This window comes from Heptranchias perlo, chromosome 27 (genome assembly GCF_035084215.1).
Source record: "Heptranchias perlo isolate sHepPer1 chromosome 27, sHepPer1.hap1, whole genome shotgun sequence".
Taxonomy (NCBI): Eukaryota; Metazoa; Chordata; class Chondrichthyes; order Hexanchiformes; family Hexanchidae; genus Heptranchias; species Heptranchias perlo.
Genome location: NC_090351.1, coordinates 27,179,680 through 27,202,228, shown reverse-complemented (window position 1 = coordinate 27,202,228; position 22,549 = coordinate 27,179,680). Strand labels below are relative to the sequence as shown.

At 41.4% G+C, this 22,549-nt stretch overlaps 1 protein-coding gene across 2 annotated transcripts in view; it reads right to left on the bottom strand.

The window, feature by feature from the left end:
- Positions 1 to 232: 232 nt before the first annotated feature.
- The window catches only part of LOC137344479 (plexin-A2-like), a 394,264-nt gene continuing 371,947 nt past the window's right edge, over positions 233 to 22,549 (bottom strand). For both annotated transcript variants that reach the window (XM_068007472.1, XM_068007473.1), the window contains exons 31-33: positions 15,079 to 15,291; positions 12,142 to 12,292; positions 233 to 5,347 (exon numbers count right to left, since the gene is read on the bottom strand). In XM_068007472.1, the coding sequence (XP_067863573.1) occupies positions 5,252 to 5,347; positions 12,142 to 12,292; positions 15,079 to 15,291 (460 nt within the window). In that variant the 3' untranslated portion in view covers positions 233 to 5,251. The remainder of the gene's footprint in view (positions 5,348 to 12,141; positions 12,293 to 15,078; positions 15,292 to 22,549) is intronic.

The window sequence follows — 22,549 nt, the reverse complement described above, 5'->3', positions numbered from 1 at the left end:
TATGTTTTGCTGCTATGGGGTTGGGGCTGTAATAATAATGCAACTCCAACAATCTTTGAACTGCAAGAAAGTGAGATTGCATTTTATTCACTGGACTTTAATAGTTGCCAATATGAAAGCACGCACAAAGCTATTATTTTAGCTAGAGTGTGTGTCACTTCAGCCCAGAATGAGTCAAAGTCACCTTCAGGACAACAGAAAATCGAAGCAAGAGAAATAATTAATACAGTAATGTTTTAGCAAGTTACCTTTATTTATATACAACAACAGTACAAAGTGATTCCGGCTTGCAAAATAGGAGTGATTCATATTTACAATAGGTACACAATATAACAAACAGGAACAATTTTTAAATAGTTTACTGTATTTTTCTCACATCTCTCACAATTTGTTTAAACTGACAGACCAGGAACTCTCTCCATTTTGTAATATGGAACTCCAGTGTTTCATTGTGAGATAGGCAGAGGGTCAGAAATGTAGGGGTCAGAGATTAAAAGTGAGGGATACACAGATGCTACAGAACACTGAAGGGATAAACTCTTGATGAAATCAGTGATTCAAGCTATATACAGCACTGTGTTGGTCTTTTGTCTCTGTATTGGGGTAATTAAGCTTGTCTGAAAGAATACTGCCTTTGCTTTCATTGTCCTAATATAGAGACAAAGGGGTAGAAATTGGTATGTCTCGTACCCATTTTTCGTGCATAACTATGGCACAAACCTGCATTTCACCACTTCATGGTGACATCACTATACTATCTTTTTACCTGGTCAATCTCATGCAAAATGCTAAGTAAAAATATTTCCAAATTTAGCATCTTATTGTATCTTTATTGTCCTGCAAGAATTTTTTTTAGGTTCTGTTTATATTATCTTTTAGAAACTCTGGACTGTTCAATATTTTCTTTATTTTGGTTATTCAATCATTTATGAATATCTGTAAGATAGTCTACATATTCCATATTTACTTGCATTCTATTTACGTCAACATTGCTGTATCCCTTTTCCAATTATCTAAATGTCAATTTCTTACACTCCAAATCAACAAACCAGTAATCTCTGTGTACTTGGGCAAATTTTCATCACTAACATCCAAAAGAATTTCAAATATTGTCTTAGAAATCCTACTAGATATTTAAAGAAATGGAAATAACCAAATTGTGATGAAGGATTCGAGAATAAATGTGGTAAGGGTGTGAGTGAATGGTAATAATGGATGTATGGTGGCTCAATAGGTAGTAACTGAGAAGCAGCTTGACTGATTGTCCTTAATTGCAACCTACTGTATTCCTGCTTCTCCATTATTGCTTAAATGAGGGCTGTGATTAAACATTTCAGAATTTAACCAGAAACCAATGTACAGTTGAATGCACAGTCTGAACATGCTAATGTGATGCCGTCCAATTTGTGACAAGGTCTTGACATTCACAGATTGTTATCAAGCACCAAATTTCTAACGAAGCAATGATATAGCTGTCATGTTATATGCAAGTCTGGTTCTATGCACCTCTTTAATCCAACCAACCTACTGCATGTTATCAGATTCCATTGTAAGTTTTATTTTGTTACGGATTTCAAGAGGTTTCATCAATGTTTTATTTGATAAATGCACTGCCTGGTGCACTATTGAACCATACAGACCAGGAAGGTCTAAGGTTCGGTCTCTGGTCTGTGCTGAATTAGTTAATCTCTGCTAGGGCGATAGTGGGTTAATATAACTGGCCTCAATTTCCATGGATTAGGGCTCCCACTCTTGGTCGTCATTTAGTGATCATTGTTGGAAAGTTCTTTGGACGTTGGTTAAGAGTAGGACTGGGCTTGGGTGTGATGGCTTCAGAGTCAACAGACTATCCAAAATCACTCTCTACCATTCCGCATGAAGAATGGCCATTTTAGTGAGAAATCAGAGGACTACCAGCACCCAAGGATCTGCATTCCAGCATTAGGCAGCACCTTAAGCACAGAAGAGGTGAAGGAAAAATATTTTTTGAAAATAAGGAAAAGAGACAATATAGTGTGAACAGTCACCAGTTCTGCAGCTATGGGATGATTATTATGCTACTGTATTCAACTAGAAACATTTTCATAACCTATAACAGAAAAGGAAAAGGATTTCCTATTTATACTTACAGGAAAGGCATGTTGGTTTCTTACTCGTTTCCTTATTAACATTTTTTAAAAATAGTTTCTAACCAGTATTCCCCTCCTCTAGGTAGGTAGTATCTGGCATCTGGTACATCATGATTTATTCTGCTTGCCAACAAGAGCTGTGCTGTTCAGTTGAAACTCCATCAGCATATTTCTTTCTAACTTTTGTTTTTTCATGTTACACAATAAAAGACAGCAGGAGCGGAGCTAAGATCGAAGGATTGGAGGGGTTTCAAAGTCCAGATTTAACCAACTTGGCACAGCACGGCCACGACGACATCCTCCAATGCCGCGTTGCCATTCATGTCACACTCAAAATGGCAATGAGATCGCCGTCGGGAATTTAAACACTAAGTGAACAAATTATTTGCAGTCAGTTTTGGCTGAGTTCCGATATACAAAATTGGGATGGGGGGGGCGGTCATGACCCCTTCTCCCCCAGGTTCCGCTGCTGAAAGATAGACTATTCAGCGAAGGTGTAGTAGCCTTTATTCTTTGAATGAAGATCTCCATATCATGAACCACAGCCTGCAGTGTTGAATGACACAGAGGAGTAACATCTGCATGTCCTTTTAATTTTGCTCCCTTAACCTCCGAACATTTGACATCTCCTCCCCCAAAGTGCTGCATTATGCGGGGTTATGACTAACGGCATGCAGAGGAACAAATGAAGAGTACAACTTTCCAAATTGAATTGTTCCACGTTATGTGGTACCAGTGCCATCTGTCCTCTTCTCCGCTTCTCGAGATATTGACACTCAATTTTTTTTGTTTTTGTTACTGTTTTGTGACAATTCTTAGTCACTGATCGACACTTTAGAAACATCAGAATGAACAGTGTCAAAACACTATAGACATCTTCTCACAAATGTGCAAATAACACTATCCACTTCTTTGTATAAGAACTGAATTACTAGAGAACCAAGCACAACAGCAATAAAAAGCAGTTCTGGGCTTTTCATCCCACAGAGAGGTATGATAAATATTTACAACATTTATACACTTTGTGGCACTAGGACATGCACTTTTAAAACCTTTGGTTTTTCAATGCAAAATGAAAAAAAAACTGGTTTGGAAGGATTTTTTTTTAAACAGAAGCTGCTGTAGATATTTGATGCCAAGAGACAGTATCCATTTTGCAGATTCATATTTAAAAGTATTTAAAATAAAATCTTTGGTAGCAAAGCACTCATGATGCTTGCTTCACACCGTGTGTTCAAAGTCTAATCCTTCCCTTTGAATACATGTGCCAGAACATTTGGCTGGTAAGTTTCCACTTTTGTCATCCACACTCAAGTGGGAAGCAAAACATCGCACATCTGAGCAACAAGCCAGTACTTCCCCCTATTTTGCTTCCTAACTAGCATCTCCCGTTAGGCTGACCAATAGGTGGTACTGACGTTGAACGTAATGGAGAAGCCCAAGACATGGCTGTCTATGTTTCCAAAGAAATAGTGAGATGTAAGCAGTAAGTGATCAAGATGGGGGGAAGTGAGACACCAGAAAAATTAAAACTAAAAAGCTCATTGTATTTCCTTTGAAAGCCTGAATTGTCCCGCCAGTCATTTGAGGGTCAACGCCTCAATAGTCCAGAACCATAATTATTTCCAGTAGCGACAGCTTCCAAATGTCATCACTAGTGCCACAAATCCACCAGCGTGCATACATGGAAGCTAACACAACAACACTGATACCCAGCAATAGTATCATTATAACTTTCAAACAGGCTTGAAATGAGCAAGCTGTAGCTAGGACTCGGCAAACCCTAGCATTGTGATGCTCCAACCCAATGCTACCAGGTTGCTCACTTGAATTGTTAGCTGTTTCATTTTCAATTCTTTATTCAGTAGCGTCACCTGATTTCAAATTTTACCGACAGATTTCTATAACTGACTAAATGGGGATATAGTCTCTTGAGCTGGAGTCTGATCAATGACTTTGCTCTGTTAACTCCTTTCCTGTGATTTGTATTTGATGAAAAGAAAAAAAAGTGAATCTCCAGCTAAGGTGGGAAATGTCTTCAATTTCCTTTCCTTTATTTTACACCACAGTTTGATAGAAAACTCATTAAACATGTAATACCGTGTAAAGGTGAAATTACGCACTGCGATAGGGACCACTAAATGACATGATTGTGATTTACAGGATTATTGGACAACGTGCGATGATGGCAGAATTTCCAGTACATTTTCTTCTGAGTTTCCGACTGAGCCACAGTATTACATTCAGGATGTTAGAATAGAGGAGAAAGTCCTGTACGAACCTCACATTGCTCTTACTGACTGTTACAATAAGGAATAGTTTGGCTAAATAGCAGCACTGATGAAACTTTGATTTTTAAAACAAATGCAGAAGAATTTGTTTAAAAAACAACCTGACAAACCCAATGCAGTCATTGTTTTTTCCCCATATGTGCATTTATGGTTTGTGTCAGTACTGTAAAGTTCAATAAAGTCCATAATACATTATGACAGAGGGATGGCACTGACTTAAGAAAGGCAAGATTCTGGAGCCAAAAGTGCCCAAAGAGTACTTCTATTTGTGAAGTCTGCTGCTCTTCACTTCTACGTTGCACTGGAAACAACTGCTGCCTCAACCCAGTCCCATTATAATGGAAAAGGCTTTGGTCATCCTAATGTGCATGATGCTGCTGCAGTTGAAAGTTATTCCTAACAGTGGGTAGGATAGAATTCTATAGCATTGTGCTGATTTTATGTGTCCTTTCTTGCTCATGGCCACATAAACTGCCTGTATGGTTCGTTAGCAGCAAGTCCTGGTCAAATGATCAGCAAACTCACCACAAATAGCTGTAGCTCCCAAAGGTTGTCCTTTGTAAACAATAAACCATTGTACTCAAGGTTATCACAGCCCTAGTTGCATGTCAACTAAAGGTAGTATTCTGAACACAGCTGTACTCCGAGAAAAACAAAATGAAGAGGTATCCAACCCCTTTCGAACATAAACGGCCTTGCCAGCCACTTGCTATTGTGCAACTCTGGCCGTGGCATTTAACCACATGATCCATGCTTTGCTCTCCCCATCTTATGGCTGCTCTTTCTCCATTGAGTTCATTGTTGAGCCACTAGTTCCTGAAAACATAGCTCTCAACTCTCTAGCGACATGGCGACAATCAGCTGCTCTACTTTATATGCCAGGCGTTGCCTCCGTGCTTGCTCATCTTGCTCCAAGGCAGTGGTTATCTAATAAAAGGAACAGAAAAGTGAGATTGCAATATAATCAAAACAGCATCAATACAAAGATACTTCCTCAGCAAAATGCTTAAAATTGACAGCTCAGCTCAAATTAGCATTGCAGGGACTGCTAACACGATGCCTGGGTATGAGTGCATTTTGCTTCTAGCATTTCTTTCATTGATGGGTGACGATGGTTGAACCCAAGGACAATATTGGGACGGTTCTCTTGGATCTGTAGTGGCTTCATTATGGACAGGTGCATGAGGAGAACCGTGACTTAGGTTCGCTGATGGACCAACCATGCAGTCTTGTGTTGCTCGAGGCAAATGCTTCTGGAAAGATGAGCCAGGTGAGTGGGGAGAAGCGAAGCAATGAAAGTTTAGAGCAAACTTGGGAACTCAATTATTTTCCATTATCCTTCAAGAGGAGGGGGCATTCCTCCAGTATGGCAGATAGTCAAAATTCTGTTACTCAATATTTCTTGATTCATAGCAATGTTTTTCAAATTTATAGAAACACACAGAAGTTACAAGATGGAAACAGGCCATTTGACCCAACCAGTCCATGTTGGCATTTACCCTCAATGTAAGCAAATACACCTTATCACATTTACACAACCTGTTCCATAATCCCTTCATCCCTTATTCCCCATTTAAAAAAAGGCAAATGCTGGAAATCCGAAATTAAAAACAGAGTACTGGAAATACACATTATCTGAAATGAGAGAAAAAAAACAGGATAATGTCCCAGGTGCAGTCCCTTTGCCAGAACTGTGTTCCGACAAAGAGTCCACATCCAAAATGATAGGATTTTAAAGCACAGGAGACAATTAAGCCCATCGGACCTGTGCCGGTGCTCTGAAATGAGCTATTCACATAGTGCTTATCCCCATAGTATTTGATGTATTTCAAATGCTTATCCATTTCCCTTTTTAAAACTATTATGCATTTTGCTTCCACCTCTGTTTCTGGTAGGACGTTTCGGGCGCTAAATTGGGTCATGTAGCGCCCATTGTTTCGGCGCAATGTGGCCTCCTGAACATCTAAGATGGCGTCTTGGCTGCGCACGCACGTTTCCAGCGTGATGTGCATAGCACGCCATCTTGGTATAGGTATTGGCGCATGCACAAACACCAAAAGCATGTAAAATAAGGAGAAAATGGATACAATCAGTGTGCAACGCTGATTTAAAGTGATAGACACCACTTTGGCACTCAACACTCAACTCAACGCACAGTCTTAACCAAGACCATCTGAAGGTGTTTTAGAGCGCCTGGAGGACCCCCACCAGCGCTATTTAAAGGGACCATGCAGATTTTACAAGTTAGTGGCTCGATTATTGCTTCTGGCTGTCAAGACATTTGTAACTGTTCTTGGCGGTCTCCTATACTTGAATACTAGGTCTCGGAGACATAGCCTAACATTTAGAGCCAGGAAGAGCAGGAGTGAAGTTAGGAAATGCTTCTACACGCAAAGGGTGGGAGAAGTTTGGAACGCTCTTCTGTAAACAGCAGTTGATGCTCGCTCAATAATGAATTCTAAATCTGGGATTAATAGATTTCTGTGAACCAAGGGTATTAAGGGATATGGGGCTAAGGAGGGTATATGGAGTTAGGTCACAGGTCAACCATGATCTCATTGAATGGCGGAACAGGCTTGAGGGGCTAAATGCCACTGTCACTTGCTGCCTTCTGTTATGCGCCACCTTGTCCTGCAAGAAAGCAGGACATGTGACTGGGTGATGTGCCTGCCATGGTTGAACAGCTGCCAGTGTGTGTGGCCTGAGAGTCGTGCGTGGGCAGCTTGCAACAGTGGTAATGTATAAGGGTGAGAGGAAGCATCTGATTTGAAGAATTGAGTACTGATGGAAAGAGTTTGTGGCAACGTGGGTGATGGTGGTGTAGTGCGTGGAGCAGTGGATGCGGCTAGTGGTGTAGTTGGTAGGAGACGCCACTTGACAGTTGACCTCACTCACCTTGACCACTTACGTCAAATCATTGAACTTCTTCCTGCACTGCATCCATGTTTGTGGTGCTGTGCACCTGACATTGACTTCGTCCCCCGCTGCCTTTTGAGCATATGTCTGGAGTGCCTCTTGCCCCGACCCCGCACCCCCACCCCCCCACCGCGGATATAGGATGTCCCTCTGTCTGTCCACCTCTTGCATCAAGGCCGCGAGTGCATCATCTGAGAACCTTGGTGCACACACTCTCGCAGGCCTGGTACCAACTCAGATCAGCAGGCTGGTGAGTCTGGCATGCAGATTGGAGGATGTGGGATTTAGTAGCGTGCAACCTTTATTCAATGTTTCAACATAGCTCATAAAACTTTAGCAAATAACAGGTACTGGCTACCTTCAAGAGATTTTAAGACACAGCCTTCTTTTAAGAGATTGGGGCTCCACCGCTGGTGGAAAGTGCAAATTGCATTGAATCCTTGTGTCAATGCTGATTTCCAATGCAGCTTGACGGTAAGTCCTCAGGTCTCATGAAAGTCTCGTCCTGCCTGCGCAGGAGCAATTGGGCGTGGGTTAATAGCGGATCACGCTACCCGGGACCAATAACAAGCCTTATCGAATTTTTCCCCCTTCATGTGGCCTCCGGGGCTGCGGGCTGGGTGCTGGAGGATGGGGTTGGGCTGGGTGGCTCGTTTTTGGCCGGCGCAGGTGCGGTGGGCCGGGTGGCTTCCTTCTGTTCCGGGACCTTCTATGATGGTGTTGAGAGGAGATTTGATAGAGGTATCCAAAATCATGAAGGGTCTAAACAGAGTAGATGGAGAAAAACTGTTCCCATTGGCAGGGGGGGGGCGGTCAAGTACCAGGGGACGTAGATTTTAGGAGATTGGCAAAAGAACCAAGGGTGACATGAGGAAAACCTTTTTTACGCAGCGAGTGGTTATGATCTGGAATGCGCTGCCTGAGGGAATGGTGGGGGCAGATTCGATCATGGCCTTCAAGGAGGAACTGAATAAATTTGCAGAGCTACAGGGAAAAGGTGGGGGAGTGGGACTAGCTGGATTGCTCTTGCAGAGAGCCGGCACAGGCTCGACGGGCCAAATGGCCTCCTTCTATGCTGTAACCATTCTATGATTCTATGTCTTAACAGCCTCTGGGTGAAAAAAAGTGCTTCTCTTTGTTTTTTTGGCGATAAGTTTAAGCCTTCTAGTTACCGATTTATTTACCTTGGAAAAAGGCTTGCCCGATTTACTTCATCAACCCCCCTCTCATAATTCTGAATACCTCGATCAAATCCCCTCTTAACTCCCTCTGCTCTAGTGAAAAGAGCCCCAGTTTCTCTTGTCTCTCCTCAAAACTAAAAGTCCCGCATCCCTGGTTTCATCTTAGGGAATTTCTTCTGTATCCTCTCCGTGGCCTTCAGTCTTCCTGAAGTTAGGTACCCAAATTGATATCTCACGTGAAAGGTGCTGGACAATGACGTAGAAAGAGGTGGATGAACAGGTGTTGCATCTCTATGGCAGCATGGAAAGCATCAGGCGAAGGAAAGATAGAATCATAGAATGGTTACAGCACAGAAGGAGGCCATTCGGCCAGTCGAGTCCGTGCCGGCTCTCTGAACGAGTAATGCATATAGTCCCACTTCTCCACCTTATTCCTGTAGCCTTGCAAATTTTTCCCTTCAAGTATTTATCCAATTTCCTTTTGAAAGCCATGATTGAATCTGCCTCCACCACCCCCTCAGGCAGTGCATTCCAGATCACAACCACTCACTGTGTAAAAAAGTTTTTTCTCATGTCACCTTTGGTTCTTTTGCCAATCACCTTAAATCTATGTTCTCTGGTTCTTGACCCCTCCGCCAATGGGAACAGTTTCTTTCTATCTACTCTGTCCAGACCCTTCATGACTTTGAATACCTCTATCAAATCTCCTCTCAAACTTCTCTGCTCTAAGGAGAACAACCCCAGCTTCTCCAGTCTATCCACATAACTAAATTCCCTCATCTCTGGAATCATTCTAGTAAATCTCTTCTGCACCCTCTCTAAGGCCTTCACATCCTTCCTAAAGTGCGGTGCCCAGAACTGGATACAAAACTCCAGTTGTGGCCGAACCAGTGTTTTATAAAGGTTCATCATAACCTCTTTGCTTTTGTACTCTATGCCTCTATTTATAAAGCCCAGGATCCCGTATGCTTTCTTAACCGCTTTTTCAACCTGCCCTGCCACCTTCAACGATTTGTGCACATATACCCCCAGATCTCTCTGTTCTGAACCCCTTTTACAATTGTACCCTTTAGTTTATATTGCCTCTCCTCGTTCTTCCAACAGAAATGTATCACCTCGCATTTTTCTGCGTTAAATTTCATCTGCCATGTATCCGCCCATGACACCAGCCTGTCTATGTCCTCTTGAAGTCTATCACTATCTTCCTCATTGTTCACTACACTTCCAAGTTTTGTGTCATCTGCAAATTTTGAAATTGTGCCCTGTACACCCAAGTCCTGAGGAACACCACTGTATACCTTCCAACAGTCCGAAAAACAACCGTTCACCAGGATGTGCTTGGGATCACATTGTACGTGGCAAAAATAGTAGAATTTGATCGAAGTGAACACAGAAGCTAAAAGTGAGACGACAAGAGGAATCCTGTCATTATAAGAGAAGGGCGAGGGCTGAGAACGGAAGCATGAGAAATGGGTCAAACATACATCTGAAAAACCTCAACTAAGGAAAGAGGAGGACATTTCACACGTTCTCATGTGGAAAGTGATTATCAGAGCAGAAAAAACAACAGTTTCTTCGGACTAGGAGGTGCTGGTAATGGTTGCGCTGTTGCCATTTACAGCTCCTCGAGGCCCATCTTTTGTTTCTTTACTTGGCCCATTACCACCGTCTTTGCCTTGCACCATCATCCTTTTAGTCATTTAATCACTTCTGCCCTCCACCCTATCACAGGCCTTCCCTTTTGTTCTTTCCTCCCCTCCCACTTTCCCTGGCTCTGTACTTACTTAAAAACTGTTACATCTCTAACTTTTTCCAGTTCTGGCAAAGGGTCATCGACCTGAAACGTTAACTCTGTTTCTTTCTTCACAGATGCTGCCTGATCTGTTGAGTATTTCCAGCATTTTCAGTTCTTATTTCAGAAGGTGTGGAGGCAAAAACCTTGGACTCATTCAAAAGTTAGCTAGGAAATGTGATGGGAATTATTAGGTTTTTTTTCTGGTGGATGAGTTAAGATGATCTGAATGGCCTCTCCCGCCCATATCTATCATGTGGCACTGTTGGGCTTGAAACTAAACTATTTTAAAGAGAAAAAGACAACTCCCTAAGCTCAGATAAATTATTTCCAGGCAGTTGGTTTGAACTTCTAAAAAAGTCCCTAATTTTGGTTCAGTTGTGACTTTAAGCTGGCTACAATTTCAATTTTAGAGTATGATCAGTAGTGCACTCACATTTTGCCTCCATACAGTGAACATTGCAAATTATACGCTACATGTGTCTAGGATAGAAATTCCTTGCCCATTGACTTTCTGTAAATGGAGGTTCAGAGGCACTTGGAGCAGGGGTAGATAAGGGAGAAATGGATCCAGAGCTTTAATTGAAGCATCACTTTCATATGCAAGTCATAAAATTTGCTCAGAGTTTCTATCATACATTGCAGCATTCACTGAAACAATGATGTTCTGAATATTCCTAATGAATATTATCCATCAGATTACAAAGCATGTATTGCTAGTCTTTATGTGCAGCAGTCTCTAGATAAAGTAAAATATAATTTTGCTTTACTCTGGTGCAAATGATACCCAAAGCGCTTAATGTGCTACTAAAGAATAGCTAATGTAAAGCTAACATTCCAGATAACGAGCAAAAATGGTGAGATCTGTGGTAATTTGTAATAATGAGATTTTTTTATATTACTACCTGTTTATGTGGTGAAATTACTGTTTCAGCCAGTGGATAGCATATTAAATGAAGTTCATTAAAACTGCTAATGAAGTACCACCAGGATCCTCATTTACTTGTGCAGAGAAATAATGATTTTATCTTTTTGTTGGTTCTTCACCAGTGCAAATTTAAGGGCCCAATGAACATGCTGTTTCTGTTAGCTAACTGTGATAAGCTAGAAGAAATGATTCAGTGGTCAGACACTAATTCCTCCTCCAGTTGAAAAGATTGCTGTATTTAAATTACTTGCAGCAGAACAGAACACTAGATCCATAACAAGAATTATCCCTGTGTTATCAAATATATTTTATATCGTTTTCTCTAATCACGAAGAGTCAGGTAAATACAGACTCCCAAAGTTCAATTTAGCTCTTATAGTAAGCTCTTATAGTACAACACTCATGGTGGCAATCAGACAGTTCAACCAGATACTAGAGGTGTTGTATGACTAAGAGTAAGGATGTCATGATGTGATAATTTCAGCAACTGAAAAAATGAATAGAAAATTAGCTGAAATATTATAATGCAGCCTTTTACATGTGAGAAAAGACCGACCACAGTAACATTTCTATAAAGTGGAAGAGCGGCATCAGATTTGCAATTGTTAATCAGGAACTACTATGAACTGAAGAATCTGGTTTCACACACTTAAAAAATTCACTTAAAATGTATTTTAAAAATTTAAGAGGTTTATGTGACAAAGTGTGCAAAAACATTCAAAACTTGATGGATTAATATTGCAGGTGGAAAAAAATTGCAGGATCAATGATACAATTACAGTTATTTGCATCAATGTATATTGACAATTGGTGCTTCATTAAAACTTACGCACAGACACACTTTATCAAGCCAGAGCCTTCCAGTACTCTGGCCAGAGCATTCTAATTTATTTTGTGTACTAACCTCTTCACTGTATTTGGTAACGTAAGAGTAGATTTCGTTCAATGCACTCAGCACGTTGAACTCATTCACGTGCAAACGGGACTGCTCCGCAAGGTAAGCGTTCATATCTTGGTCACTAATTGCAGACATTTTGGCAATATCAGCGTAATACCTTAGAAACAAAATATTTGTTTGTGACATTTCATCAAGCAGTTTGTTTACAATATAAGCAATAACACCCAGCGTTAATTATTTGCCTCCCAATGGAAGTGCATCAGGATAAATGAGCCAAATTGTTTTTTTGTGTGTGTGTAAATTCAACTTCATGTTGATGCTGGGACAGGTTAGTCAATATCTACTGGCCACATGACGATGATGGAGTTTGCAGCCAAATTCAGCCATGTGAATGGAAGCTTAAAGCTCTTCCCACTTGTCGGAAGCACTTTTTGAAAAAATGTTGGAAGCACAGACTATGTTGGGCTCCTGCTCAAAGTCAATAGAGATCTATTGCTGCACTGCAGAAGTCTTAGTACATACAAATGTCATTACACACAAATATTACCAAGGTCTGTCGACAGTTCAGGATGAAAAATCAACTGTGGGCAAACAGACCACTGCCATAAACCCCGTTAGAATTATATTTTATGGCATGTGCACAGACGAATAATGAAAGAAAAGTCAGGCAGACACTGCCTATGGGCACATTAGCATGCAAATGGGGCAAAAATAGTATTGTGCAGCCACAGAATACAACTGTGATTAATCAGACTGATGAAAATTGCCCCCAGACATCTGGAATGCCCTGCACTGTAATGGTGAAATCACACCGTCAGCAGCTTTCAGAGCCCTGCCTCTCAGTTAATTGAATGGTGAATACTGGGCTATTTTCATTCATTAATTAATAGCCATTTTTGAATCTTTCCCGTCCTTATTCTTTTTAAAACATAGATTAATTGATCACAGACGATCCTCAGCTCTCGGAGCTAATGTTAATGCGCGAGATGAACAGGTGGGACGCATTTGTGAAAAACCAAGATGAATGAAGAAGCCATTCTTTCCCAAAGCAGAAAGCTCACTTACGTGAGGTATCCCACGGAGTCGGGAAGTGGCTTGCAGCATTTCCATGTATATCATCTCCATTCAAGAACAATAAAATGTGATTTACATTGTTGGAAACAACTGAAATGGAATCCTGATTTTAAAAAAAATCAAATACCAGCCCAAGAAATGTTGGGCTTCTGCAGAAATGACGATTCTGTTGTATTTCTACCTCAGTCTGCTTATTCATTCATTTTTTTAAAAATTCGTTCATGGGATGTGGGCATCGCTGGCAAGGCCAGCATTTATTGCCCATCCCTAATTGCCCTCGAGAAGGTGGTGGTGAGCCGCCTTCTTGAACCGCTGCAGTCAGTGTGGTGAAGGTTCTCCCAGTGTTGTTAGGTAGGGAGTTCCAGGATTTTGACCCAGCGACGATGAAGGAATGGCGATATATTTCCAAGTCGGGATGGTGTGTAACTTGGAAGGGAACGTGCAGGCAGTGTTGTTCCAATGTGCCTGTTGCCTTTGTCCTTGTCCTTCTAGGTGGGACCGGTCGCGGGTTTGGGAGTTGCTGCAGTGCATCCTGTGGATGGTACACACTGCAGCCACTGTGCGCCGGTGGTGGAGGGAGTGAATGTTTAGGGTGGTGGATGAGGTGCCAATCAAGCAGGCTGCTTGATCCTGGATGGTGTTGAGCTTCTTGAGTGTTGTTGGAGCTGCACTCATCCAGGCAAGTGGAGAGTATTCCATCACACTCCTGAGTTGTGCCTTGTAGATGTAGATGGTGGAAAGGCTTTGGGGAGTCAGGAGGTGAGTCACTTGCCGCAGAATACCCAGCCTCTGACCTGCTCTTCTAGCCACAGTATTTATGTGGCTGGTCCAGTTAAGCTTCTGGTCAATGGTGACCTCCAGGATGTTGATGGTGGGGGATTCGGTGATGGTAATGCCGTTGAATATCAAGGGGAGGTGGTTAGATTCTCTCTTGTTGGAGATGGTTATTGCCTGGTATTTGTCTGGCGTGAATGTTACTTGCCACTTATCAGCCCAAGCCTGGATGTTGTCCAGGTCTAGCTGCATGCGGGCACGGACTGCTTCACTATCTGAGGGGTTGCGAATGGAACTGAACACTGAACTGCAGTGATATAAAAATAAACATTTGCCAAATATGATCTTTTCTAGAAAGTTATTAGTACTCCAGAGCTGAATAACTGACAATATCCAGCATGTTGAGCAATGAAAACACAAATAAGCAGAACCCATTTTATGGTTGGATCAGTAAATATTTAAGTGCTGTTGCCCACAACTTAAATTATATAAAGTGAGACTGAATGAGAACTGATTCAGGATATAATGAAACACTGCTGTGAATCAAGTAAAATAGAAGTTGGGATATTCACAGTGAACATTTTACAATTCCCAATACATTAAATGTTTGCACATTGGCATGTAAAAGCACTTTGTGAAAAAGCTTCAGGATGCTATTCTACAATGCAATGTGAACATATATAGTTTTACAGTACATATTGACTTGGAGTCAACTTAATTTAAACTGTTAAATCTGGTTACTACCAAACTCCCAGGGAATGTCAAAGTATTACTTTGTTTAAACCAAACTGAATTAGTGGTTCTGAAGTGAGTTCTGAAGCTGCTCTAATGAATGTAATGGAACTTCAGTAGGGATCAGTCAAAACCATTTTGCCCTAGTGAAAAGCTTGCAACAACAGGGTTTAATGGTAGATCTCCATTTCCTGCTGCAGTGCATGAAAATGTCAGTTTCAATCTTTAAATGGCACCAGCTAACTAATATTTTCTATTAAGCAGCACTCAATCCTGCAATCAGATATTTCTCAAGTCATGTTCTCTAGTCATGAATGAAGTTTGATAAATACTGACCCAGGGTTGATGCCAGTATATACTAACCTCTCAACCCAGCTCTTATAGTTGGGGATATCCTTGGCATATAACAATTTATTAGATGGTGAGTCCTTGCCGAGTCGATGCTCAGATGTTGAACAAGAGTCCATGAATGTCTGTGCCACCACAGATAGGCACGCGTCTGTAATACTGCTCTTGTGAATGTCAAACACAAACTGCGGGTTCTTAATCACGTTGACCCAAAATCGTAATGGTAAACTGCAAAAAAAATAAAAACTTGGATTTGAATGTAATCACAGGAAATTCCTGACACAGAAACTGGGTCATGTGACCATGTTATTTTGCAATGTATTATTTGACAACATCCAAACAGACTATCTGAACTCTTATCATATGAGCACAAAGCATTACTTTACAATGCTCGTTGATCTCCCGTAACGTTGCATATGGGGAGTTAAAGCCAAATACAGTACTTAGGTCAGGCTAAGTGTATAATTGGACTCAGGCTGGGGAATAAGGTACGGGGAAGGGGAGGTGGGAGAGGGATAGAGGCAAGGTGGGTAGGGGAGATGGGGGGAGCAGAGAAGGAACAGGGAGCAAAGTATCTGATTGGGGTGGGGGGGCGGGGTAAAGAGGCAGCTAGGGTTCTTGGAAGACAACCTCCCTTTGTTGGGGCCAGAATATGAATTCAGTGAGGGTGGGCTCCAGTTCTCTCCGTTAGCCTTTCACTCTACCAGCATATGATCTACAGGGGTGGGGGGGGTGGGGGGGGGAGGTAATTGCCAACTAGAGACTTCAATTTTAAACTAGCTCAATCATTTGATCATTAAATTAGACGTTTAGTTTCTACTACAAAATATCACCACCCTCCTTTATGTCAGGAATGCCTTCGGCAGAAAAAGGATCCACACAGAAACAACTTGCATTTATGTAGTGATCCTAACATTAGAAAAATTGGTGAATCAAACTGACACCAAACAGGGGGAGGGGGGTGTGGGAAGAGAATAATTAGAATGGAATGATGGAGGGATTTTGGTAGAGAACAGGGACATGGTGTCTAGAAGAGCAGCTGCAAATGGGGGAATGAAAAAGGCAAGGAACGCAGAGTAGACAAATGTTAGAGGAATGACGGCTTAGAGGGCTGAGGCGTTTGAAGGCAAACACAAGGATCACAAAATTGATTCACAAGATTGTGGGAGCCAGGGAGGACTGGGGTAATGGAAGTGCTTTGAGTGTAAGGACTTGAGCAACAGCATTCTGAATAAGGCTCAGCTTGTGAAACACACAAGCATGGAGGATGGCACTGGAATGTGGGGGAGGGGGAGGGATAAGGGTAGAAGTAAGCAATGCTGCAAAGATAGAAGAAGTTGGTCTTGGTGGTGAAACAGATATGGAGCTGGAAACTCAGCTCAGAATCAAGGAGCACCCAGACATTCCATACCACTAGACATATCCTGGTGACAATCAGGAAGGTTGATGGAGTTAAGGGCAGAGGTACGTTGAATCTGATAGACACCAAAAAGAATGGCTTCATTTCTTTCCTACATTAAACTGGTGGACATTTTGACTTATCTATGACTTAATGTCAGATAGGCAGTTGGAGATTTGAGCAACATCCTTACAGTTAAAAAAGAGACAGAAAGATAAAGCTTGGTGTCATCAGCATACAGGAAACTTCACCTGCTTCCTCATGGCACATATACCCAGACTCATTTCCACAAAGAGCTTTGCAGCCAAATCTCAAATCCTCATAGTAATTACAAAGATAAAACCAGTCCCCACTTAAGATTAGCTGAATAATTAAAAAATGTGAACAGGATATTACAGTAAAGGCTGGTTTTTACAGGTCTGATAATATGGGCACCTCACAGTATGGAAGACAATAAAGAGTACAAGGCAAATCAAAATGCAAGTCTGGACCATTTCTAATCTTTCCAAAAAAAACCCCACAAATCTGCGGCTTTAGTGATAGGAGCGAACATTCAATTTTCAGTCAGCTTTAACTGGATTTAGTTTCCTGCCTGCACTACTGGTGGATTCAGTGCTCTGCTGTTTCTTTATTTTGTGTACAGGTACATGCTTGTGAGGTGGTTACAAGGTCATAAAATAAATGAGGGGGTGGAGAACTTCATAAACTGTGACAGCTAATCTTAAGTGGTTTGGAAAGTCAACTCAACCTCCGACCCATTTGAATGATGCCCTTACAGCTATTAGACAAATGCACTTCCCTGTTTAAAAAAAAGCCTTTTAGCTTATCGCAGTTGGCTAACAGAAACAGCGTGTTCAACAAAAAAAATGGAACTACAGGTCTACCCAGCATCGCAGAAACTAGAAAGGAACTCATTAGAAAAACAGAAGAAAACATAGCTTTAATTATTCTTATTCTTATCAGTTTCTTCCACATTTATCAAGTGAGAGCAAGATCAATATTAGGACTAACCACTATACATTTTTAAGTCGTTATGGATTGTCAAGTCAGTCCGCCAATCATAATCACAGATTTGAGCATAAGGCATATGTTGTCCGGAGGTATTATAATGAGATAAAGTAATATCCATAACTCCATTACCATCACAAGAATTTTTTTTTAAAAATATTGTAATAACTTGTCATAATTCAATACAAAGAGTAACCACAAGCACTGTATTAAGCATAGTATTTTTTAAAAAAGTTTTGCTTTTAAGGTTAAAGGTACTTGAGATTACAGGGGAAGGACTGTCTTGGGAAAAAACTTTTTAAAATACTCCCCCCTTTTTAAATTAGAAAATATTAATCTCAGTAGAAGTCTTATTGAATTTTTAAAAACAAAACTCTCATTCTTTATTAAACCAGCATGGAACATCCCTCTCTGTTCGGTCACTCTAGTGATGTCACTGATGTGCGGTGTCCCCACGTCCTCCTAAATAAACAGTTGAGGCCACAAATTCACATTGGAGGTTGCTTTGGAGCCACAGAAAATCTGGGAAGCTACAGGCTGGGAAATTTGTTTCTTTCCCCTGTTATTTTATGCAACAATTTTCTTCCCCCCACCCTCCTCAAAAAGGCATTGACTCCTTGCTGCAGTATGGTTTAATACTGGTCAATCTCTGATGCCTCCTGCAATTAGCCATTGTTCACGTGCAAATCCTGACAGTGAGTGTTGGCAAACTATTAAATCAAGGCAGAAGGTGGAGCGGGCATAAGACTCATGCTGAATCGCATTCTCATCTGACAAATACACACAAGCACTTTCACAAGGTGCTGTTGGACAGTAATCAGGAGTGGGATTCCTGACAGGAACACTGAGGCTAACTCTAGCGCCCGTAACACTGCCTGAGATGAATTCAGGTAGCTGAGCACAGATTGGGAATCGAACCTGGGACTCACTGGATAAACCTGCTGTGCTATCGAGGGAGACCATCATTTATGTCTGTTCTCAGATTTTCTGTTGTCACACCAAATTAACAAAGTAAATTGCAAGCAACATTCCATCCAACAGAAAAAAAACCTAGATAGCACTGCTAAATATTCAAATTCTTAATGCACTTCCCTCCGAAAAACTAAATCAGTATTTAGTATATTTGGAAAAAAAAAATGGATATATTAGGAAGCATAACAAAAGAATACAAGCAGAGACAATGAGATCTACGTTTTTATCACTTCTTTCTTGTTGGCCAGCCATCCTATACCTCCTTCAAACACCAATTTATTCAAAACTCAGCTGCCTGTAACCTGTTCCGCACTAAGTCCTGCTCGCCCATCACCCCCACCCTTGCTGGCCTATACTGGCTCCCTGTTTGCCAACACATTGAATTTTAAATCCCTGATTTCAAAGTCCTCACCTCACCTAATCTCTGTAACCTTCTCCAGGCTTATATCTACTCCTACACCTTTCAGTCCTCTGACTCTACCCTTTTGTGCCCCCGACCGCCGCCACACTTTACAGTCCTACACTCTGGAACTCTCTCCCTAAACCTATATGCCTTTCATTTCTCTCTCTGCCTTTACAAACCTTCTCAAAGCCTATCTTTTTGACCAAGCCTTTGGCTATTTCTCCTAACTCTCCCAACATGGTGTCTCTTCCTTTACCTATTTCACTTGTTTTATCTTCCCTTCACTCCCGTTAAAGTGCTTTGGGATGTTTTCTACATTAAAGTTGCTGTATTGCAAAGGGGCTATAAAAATGCAAGTTGTTGTTAGAACAAGGACAAAATACTCAGTAAATTGAGTATTGCCCTGGTGGGGGCTAAGAAGGTAGGGAAAATTGGAGAAATTGTAGCAGGTACCAAAGCAAGTCCAGGACTCCCCACTGCCCAACTCCAGCATGCTCTAACAGCACTGACTAAGTAAATGATGGAACTCTGCATCTGAACTTCTCCATCCAAAGGATAGAGTTCTCGGTGATGGCAAGAGGAGAATATTCCACAGACAGAGGCAATGCGTGATTATTTGCTGCTGGTATTCCATGGAGACTTCTAGGATTGATTGAGGCACAGTCAATTGAAGATCACTTCATGTCTTAATGCAGTCAAAGTCTGATAAGATCAGACTGTTAGGAAAGGATGGGACTTTAATTAAAGTAATAAGTGATCTTATCAGTTCTTAGCCCCATACTGCACAAATAGGATGGTGATCAATTGGGACTGGAAATTTCTCCTTTAAAGCAATTTATGATATTAACAAATTTGATCTTTTCAGGGTTTGAGTGTAGTCCCCAAAACATACAATCTTCCGATGATTTCTTGTTATTGGTTGTGCCAAAACAACAGCACAAAATGTTGCAAGAACCATAAAATCTTTTGCTTGTCAAAAGTACTGGCTCATCACAGAGGAAACCAGGCAAAAATTCTGCACAGTTCATTACTCCACACCCCCCCCACCCCATTCAAAGCAGAATTCTATATTTCTTTTAAGCAGAATATTTCCCAGCCAAGCTTTTGCCTTCACACAACCTTCTTCCATGATTCCGTTGGATGAAACGTATCGCAAGCGCCACTGGTGAAGCAATGCTGGGCAGCACCTAGTCTCAAACCTCCAGCCACAGTGACTACAAGGTTAGCTGGCAATTTAATAAAATAAGCAGAATGAGCTCCAGTATAATATTCTTTTATTTCAAGTACCTCCACAATCTCTAGGCACACCTGCCTTTAGATAAAAGTGCCACTTCCCGAGGACAGCTCATGGAAAAGAACATTTCTGATCACCTTGATGTCCTTGACGTGTCATAATTCTTAAGATTACACTCTTATCTTGAGAAGAAAGACACTCAATGCTCATTAACATTTAAAGCAGGTGTGAATCACTCCTCCACTCTACCTAGCTGTCAAGTTCATGAAAGAAAGTAAAATTTATCTCTCCCATACAACAGCATAACCACCTATAGAAACTAAGCCGGCTGTCAGATTTTCATTCTAATGTTAATATTTCTCCAATACCAACTGTCTCCTTAAACCCCTCTACGCTGCCCCTCTGCCTTCACTTCCAGCAACAAGAGCGAGGAACTCAAAGGCATCTTTTTCACTAAGATTGAGACCATCCATTCAGTTGCCTCTGCCACATCCCTCCCTTCTGTGTGCCTATTGCCAAACATCCTCCCTGCCCTAGCCCTGAACTCACATCTTTCTCTAGTTTCTCTCCCATCTCCCCTCATGCCTTCTCCCAGCTCATCTTGTCCATGAGACCCACCTCCTGCTCTCTCGACCCTATTCCCACTAAACTACTGACCACCCAACTTCCCTTCCTGGCCCCCATGTTAGCTGTAAATTGTAAACAATTTTACAACACCAAGTTATAGTCCAGCAATTTTATTTTAAATTCACAAGCTTGAATCAAAGTCGGAAATGACATCCTGTGTGACTGTGACTGTGGTGCACTATCCCTCCACATCCTTCGTGACCTTTCTGCAGCCATTGACACGGTTGACCACTGCATCCTCCATTGTCCAGCCGAGTGGGACTGCCCTCACCTTGTTCCACTTTTACCTATCCAGGCGTAGCCATAGAATATCCTGCAATGTCTTCTCTTCTCACCCTCACACTGTTGCTTTTGGATTCCCCCAGGATCTATACTTGTTCCCCTCCTTTTTCTCATCTACTTGCTGCCCCTCGGCAGCATCATCCGAAAGCAAGACATCAGGTGCCACATGTACACTGACAACCTCCGACTCTTACTTCACTACCACCTCTCTCAACCCCTCCACTGCCTCTGTGTTGTCAGACTACTTGATCGATATCCAGTCCTGGATGAGCTGAAATTTCCTCCAATTCAACAGTGGGAAGACTGAAGCCATTGTCTTCAGACCCTGCCACAAGCTTTCTTCCCGAGCTACCGACTCCATCCCCCTCCCTGGACACCGTCTCAGGCTGTACCAGACTGTTTGCAACCTCGGCATCCTGCATGACCCTGAGCTGACCCCATAACCTCTCCATCACAAAGACCACCCATTTTCACCTCCATAATATCGCCCGTCACCGCCCCTGCCTCAGCCCATCTGCTGCCGAAACCTTTATCCATGCTTTTGTTACCTCCAGACTCGACTATTCCAATGTTCTCCTGGCCAGCCTCTCATGTTCCACCCTTCTTAAACCTTTCACTACATTAAAGGTGCTATATAAATGCAAGTTGTTGTTGTACCTAAAAACATTATTTATGGTGTATTTATTGTTGTTATTCTTTAAACCATTCTTATGTTTTTGTTTAGAGGTAAATCTTGTGGTGGTAATGGATGAATAAAAGGGTTTGCAATTCAGATTGTGCCTTGGTTAGCTTGTAGCTGAAGGATGAAGTTCAAAATCCTACACATTTAAAAAGCTAATACTGGGGTTTTATGTATGAGTCTTTCAAGTTTCTTTTTTAAACTTTCTACTTAAAATACAAAGAGAATCAGGAATAACATAAAACAGTTTGGCACATCAAAGCATAAAACTGAGACATGGCTCATAAACACCATCTGTGTGAAGTTGAGTGATATGGTTTAGAACAAACTATAACAAACTAAAGATAGTGCGGTTGCCAAGGGAAGCAGAGGATATGCAACAGGTTCAGAATTCCCAAGTAAGTGACCTACATTAACACAGATTTACAATAGAATTGTTAATCTTCACATTTTACTCCAGCATGATTACAAAATTACATCTGAAAATACACTTGTCTTTAAAGCTGAATTCATTATAAGATGTAGTTTAAAAAAAACAAAGACCAGTTCTGGATATGGTTGTGACATTTTAAGCTTTTGATTTACATATGCTTCTGCCTCCACATCTGCCACAAAAACATCTTCAGCTTGAATGACAGGGAAAATAGTTGAGGTCAATGTTCCATGCTTAGTTAAAAATAATGGGTCCTTGTGAATGCCACGATGGATGAAGTTAAAATCTAAGCTGTTCTATTTCTGCAAATCTTCCCATCTATAAACCTAAGTGAGAACTGAGGTGGAACAACACAGATGCTGAGAATAGGAGGAGGGAGTGATTCTACTGCCTTAATCTGTCCCGTCCCAGTGGAGCTATAAACAATGGCTTTTATACATCTTATACAT